Source organism: Podarcis pityusensis (genome assembly GCF_964106645.2).
Source record: "Podarcis pityusensis genome assembly, chromosome: 14".
In the NCBI taxonomy this organism is placed as follows: Eukaryota; Metazoa; Chordata; class Lepidosauria; order Squamata; family Lacertidae; genus Podarcis; species Podarcis pityusensis.
In genome coordinates, this window is record NC_138039.1 from 12,832,414 (window position 1) to 12,838,413 (window position 6,000).

Here is a 6,000-nt window from a genome sequence, read left to right on the forward strand (position 1 = left end):
GGTTGCAACTTCTGCAGCTCTATGGAAGTAAGACTTGCCAAGGAAAACTGTTCTCAGTGGATCCTGCCTTTTGGATGCAAACTTGATGCTATGTTCCCTAGAGTAGGCCCACTGAAATTAGAGTGCTCCTCCTGGGGGGGGGGGATGTATCTGTGAAGTAACTCAGGAGGAACTTTCAAAGGGCCCCTGCAATTTTATTTTATTTTTTGGAAGGAAAAAAAGCATAGCAACTATGCAGTCTTTGTTTAAATGGAGCAGCTCCACTATTAACAACACAAGCAGCGACATGCCAGATTCCTGACTCAGGATACAAGATTGGTAGAGACTTCCCTTGCCTTTAAAAGAATAAATAAATAAATAGCATTTCCCCCCCTCCCCTTTCATATTTTTTTGCAAAATAAACAAAGCAATCACTCCCGGCATAGTACATAATCGTGAAATCTGCTTGGACTCAACAATGACAACTGTGAGAGATCAGATTTAATAGCAGGATGGGTCTGTTGCAGTACAGAAATATTAGCAAATTGCACGTTTGCCCTTCGAAGCATTTGTAGATCTAATGATGCAGAAAATAACCTTGGGCTATTTAATAAAAAATAAAAAATGTGAATGCCGATTGTTTGGAAGCTCAATGGAGCAGGCTTTCTGTTTAAAGTCAAAAGGAAGGAGTTTATTTTTCCTTTCACTGGAGGAGAAGAAGAAGAAAGCAGCCACCACCATCTTGTAGAGACATGACTTCATTCATAAACACGACTTGGAATATTTTTTTACAAATGAACCCAAGGCAATAGATCTTGAAGATAACAACACAGTGGCATGAATTAGAGGCAATGTGATGGGAGTTCTTCCTGGCTGGAGAAATTATCCTGAACCTATAAAAGTCACAGCCACCTACAACACTTCTGGGTTGTGGGGAGGTTTAAATTATGAGGCTATATTGAGGCTGCATTGCTGATCATGCAAAGCGTAGAGTTCTGACACACAGGTATAATATCTTGCAAGAGCAGGCCAGTTAGGAACTCTACACACAAATAAATACCCCATTTTTACATTAGGAAAGAACCACCACGTGCACAGGATCCTCTATCGAAGTTTGCCTGTGGCAGCTGAAATTCCATGGTTCACCCAGACACATTCATCACTTGATGACTGCAACATCAGCTAACACTGCAGACAGAATTTCCGTATTGACTCAATCCAAACACAATACTTTTGGGTGGAACTTCACACATTAAGGCAGCAGCCCTCAGGTAATCTTCTGCATGCCTACTCACAGGTAGGCCTCCTCGAGTACAATGGGGCTTATTCCCAGGAAAGGATTGCCTGCTGAATGGAGGAAAATCACGTGATGGTAAAAGCATGGGTGAACCAACCCTAAATCTGTCCAATCAAAAGTAGGGGAACATTTTGATTTTATAGATGGGCAGAATGTGTGCATCCAACTAAGTCCTACTCTGAGTTGCACCACTGAAATCAGTGGGCCAACGAGAACTGTGTTGATTAATTTTAACAGGTCTATTCTGAGTGGGACAAACATTGGGTGCAACCCTGTGAGTTCAAAGTCCAACTTAGTTAGGCCTTAGCTGTCACCCTCAGTTCCCTGCTGCAAAAATGGAATATTAACAAACAAACAAAAAAAAACCCCGCACAACACAAACTAAGATTACTGCACATGTGAACCCAATGAAGAATTTAAGTACATTTTCCACATTTTGTGCCACATAAATGAAAAGTCATAGTAGAATTTCACAATTCTTGCTTTGAAGAAAGGCAAGGCACAAATGCCAAAAAATAAAAAATAAAAACAGCAGCAGAAGAAGAAGTTCCCTGCTCGTGTAGACCACCAAAAGCAGGAGTTCCGTCACTGGATGTCAAACACAATCACAGCCACACAACCAACAGTTCAAAAGCATGAGCACAACTGATCTGGTCAGACACACAAGCGCTGCTAGCCATAATGGCAAAACAGGGGGCCAAGCTCCAAAGGCTCTGTACTGCAGAATTCAGGTTGCCTGGGGGTCAACCTTCCAGGGAAGGCGATTGCTTCAAACCCTGCTTGTAGAAGCACCCAGGAAAAGACAATAAACCAAGCCAGACCACTCCTTCCTTCAATCCAGCAAGGTTGCCGTGTTTTTTAAGATGCATCCCCTATACACACAGACGTGCAAGAACTCAAAATACAACGCTGGGCCGGGCTGGAAGCAGTGACTCTCTGTCCTGAGGCCGAAATGTTCCCGCGGCTTGGGAAAAATGCCTGACTCAGCCTGCATCCCTGAAAGCTGACCTTTGGGTTCCATCTGCCTGCCCAAAGCAGGAGCGAATTTAAGAGTGGACAGAAGACATTTGGAAAGCATCGGTCCCATGTGCAGAGCCGCCGGTGACTCCCCACAGAGGTTTTTTTAAGGAAAACGCATCACTCCCCAAAGCAGTATCTCTCTCTTTTTCTCTTTGACAGTTTCGTAAGATGACATGGATTTAACTGGCAATTCGTTTATCATCTCAAAAAAGCAGAAAGTAAGGGGGAAAAGCATGGAAATAATTTACCTACGGAGTCAATCTCCAGGAGGCGCTGCAGGTCACGGATGCTGTGGATCTCGCTGTGAGCCAGCCTTTCAATCACCTCTTGAGGGATCTCAGCTTCCTTAAAAAAAGAAAACACAGACAGACACAGGCTGATCGCTCTCTTCTCACTCCAAAAACACTTTCTGAGTACAGCCTGTAGGGTTGCATCTTGTGGCCACTGAAGCCTCTTCGCCTGCTCTCTAATCTACTCTCCCCCCTTCCTCCAACTGCTAAAGGGCAATTTAAATCATCATCATCATCATTTTGAAGCCGCATCCAGCATTGCACCAAGCAACACAAATCCTTGCCATGAAACTCTGCTGCTATCTGGCAGGTGCCTACATTTTGCCTGCGTTCGCCAGGAGGTTGGAAACTGTTTGGGGCCCCACCTGATTGTGAGGAGGGGGTCAGAAAGACTGTGTTTCTCACCCAGGGAATTTCGCTTCCTTGATTTCGGAGGAAGTCCAGCAAGTTTGAAAGGCAAAAAAAAAAAGGGGGGGGGACACTGGTTGGTTGGTTTTTGACTCACATCCCAAGCACACTTCATTGGAAGTAAATCCTATTGAATTCTGCAGGAATTAGTAACCGTATACAGGTACAGGCTGCTCAGCTGCCATTTCACGCACACTTACTTGGGAGTAAGTCCTGTGCAAAATGAACAGAACTGATTCCTGAGTAACCCTGTTTAGGATTGGGCCGTTGGGGCAGGAAGAAGGGTGTCCCTGGGCACCATCGTTAAAAAAAACCCCACGGCATGAGATAGATCAAGTTTAAAGGCAGCACAGCTCAGTAACCCAGCCAACTCCTGGGAGACTTTCCAAGAAAGCAATCCTATGAGCTCTCCCTGGGGAGCAAGTCCTCTTGAACTCAGACAGGGCTTTGCAAACATGCATTGGATCAGACCAGGAAGGACTTTCCTCCTCCTCCTCCTACGTATGTACTTGAAAATCACCTCTCTTTCTTAATTACACACACTCGGTTTGCAGCGTAAGAGATATTTATCCCTGCATTTCTTTTCAGCAGCAGGAAAGTTAGCACAGTAATAAAGTTTTAGGTTGGCATTGGTGTCAGCTTAGTACTTAACTCCCCCTCACTTAAAAAAAAAATCTGTCTGGTTGGGAATGCGAAGGAAGGGGGAGACAGAGAGAGACAGAGGGAGGGGGAGATTATAGATCCAGAACTAATACAATCCTACAGGTTTCCCACGTCGGAAGACTGCAAAAAAGCTGCTTTGGGAGCTATAATTTTACACATCACAGTGTTTACAAGCAAGGTCAATCCAGTGTTCCTTTTAAAAGAGATGTCCTTCCTTATAAGTCATTTAATTCCCACATCTCTTTCCCCCAGAAATGGCCACCTGTAATAATCCTCAAAATTGGAAGAGGAGAGGAGAGGGAGAGATTTTATCAAATCCAAAACTATGCCCGTGAAAATCCAAAATATGCCCATAAAGAGCAATAAGCAGGCTTAGAGGGAACTCGTCCTTTTCCCCCAAATAAAGCCGGAATCCTAAACAGTGCACCTACTTTGGTCAGGGCAGGTGGACCCACTGAACTCAGTGGGATACGCTTCCAAGTAAACACGCTATGATTTTATCTCTTCTGACCTTATAAAGTGAATTCCTAAGGTGGATGGAGGTAACGCGCCGCTCCCTCTGGAATGCCAAAGCAAGGCTCTGCTACATCAATTAGAAACCCACTAGCCTAATTGCTTCATTATTATTCTATTTTAGCAGATTCATGCTAGCTTCTCATTAACAGGAAACCGCGCTATTAAAATCCCTCTTCCCAACTCGCCTCCCCACCCCGCTCGCCAGGCGGCACTCGCGCCGACCCAGGGCGCCGTTTGCAAACCGTTCTAGGGGACTTGCAACGAGCGTTCGAACGCTCGCACGTTTTACACGCGTGTAAGGGCACACACAGCAAGCAGTGCAACCCCCGCCTCCATGCCAGCCCCGGGGAAACCAGCGCGCTGCACGATCTTAATTCGGATCGCAGCCATGCATCTTAACGTGACGAGCGGCTCTCCACCACCACCACTCCCTCACTACAGTACTTGATCTTTTGCAAGATTTTAGAAGCGAGTCTCTCTCTCTCTCCCTTTCCCCTCCCTCCTTCATCCAGGGCGAAGCTAAAGCCATCCATGGTATTGCAAACATAGTAGGTCTTCCGACTTGGGCTTGGGGAGGGGGGAGGTTGGAGAGATCAGCCTCTCATCCAAAACATTAAGAAGGAAAGGGGAAGGAGGAAGAATTACACTTGTCATGCAAAACTATAGAAATAGTTCAGGCTTAAGAAAAATAAAATAAAGACAGGGATGTTGAGCCTGCTACTGCCGCCGCCGCCCGGATCTCTCCCCCCCCCCACCTCCAAACCCCCGATTTCCAACGGCGAAGCACCTACCTCCGCCAGCACGATGGCCAGGTAGCACAACCCTATGAGCCAAAATCCTGCCCAGGTCCTCATCGCGGTCTCATGCACTGTAGCCAGGAATACAATTCAACGGGGCTGCGAAGGAGGAGCACCAGCCCGCCTCCCTGGGCTGGGAAAATAACAACCATCCCTCAGAGGGATCGCCACACCGGTGTGGAGTTCTCTCCGGCTTGGGCGCTGATCGGGGTGGCGGCGGGGAGGCTTGGGGGGGGCGGCTCTCTTTGGATTTATTGATTTCACAGAGGATCGATCGGGGTCTCCTTTTGCGCGCGGGGTTTCTCTCCTCGGGTAGAGGCGCCACGGGGAGAAGGAAGGAAGACGAGGCTTACAAGGGGGTGGCGGTTCTTGGTTTCCCCCCACCACCCCACCCCACCCCGCTTCGCTCTCCAAAAAATAAAAAAATAAAAAACGCGGGTGGTGGGGGGGGAAAGGGGGCTTTGCAGCTGATCGCTGTCGCTCCTCTCGCTCGCTCGCTTCTCCTGCGCGTTGCCTCCCTTGGCTTTCGCAGGACTAAACCAGCCGGTACTTCTGCATATTTGCTTAGATCGCAGCGAAGTGAAACCCTAGCAGGCCGCCGAAACGCCCATCACCTGTGTCTGGAGACAGCTCGCCCCCTTCCAGACATGCGGAGAGTTACCAGTCCCTCCTTCTCAATCGCTCTTCCTCTCTCTCCACCCGCCCGCCCCCCCCCCCACCGCTCACCCCAACCCGCTTTCTAAATACCCACCCACCCCGCAGCGAGATGGGAAAAGGAGAGAGGGGAAAGATCGCTAGCTGATCTTTTGCGAATGCACCCTTCTCTGCAAGGCGCATCCACGCCCCTTTGATAATATTAGATTCGCATGTATATACTGTACTTCTGTTGGGAGCGGGAGGAGGGGTGGGGGGAAAGAAATAATAAAGGATCAACGTCCTTTCTGCAAGTGTGCACCCTTCTTCCGCGAGGGAAACAGGAATCTTCTTGCTCGTTTGCTTTTTCGGGGGGAGAGGAAGGGGAAAAGACCAA

At 47.8% G+C, this 6,000-nt stretch overlaps 1 protein-coding gene across 2 annotated transcripts in view; it reads right to left on the reverse strand.

The window, feature by feature from the left end:
* PDGFA (platelet derived growth factor subunit A) overlaps positions 1-5,682 on the reverse strand; it is a 59,648-nt gene extending 53,966 nt beyond the window's left edge. Inside the window, exons 1-2 of one of the 2 annotated variants that reach the window (XM_080981293.1) lie at positions 4,965-5,682; positions 2,545-2,641 (exon numbers count right to left, since the gene is read on the reverse strand). In XM_080981293.1, the coding sequence (XP_080837419.1) occupies positions 2,545-2,641; positions 4,965-5,027 (160 nt within the window). In that variant the 5' untranslated portion in view covers positions 5,028-5,682. The remainder of the gene's footprint in view (positions 1-2,544; positions 2,642-4,964) is intronic. The other variant, XM_080981294.1, reaches the window with a different exon arrangement.
* Positions 5,683-6,000: the final 318 nt, after the last annotated feature.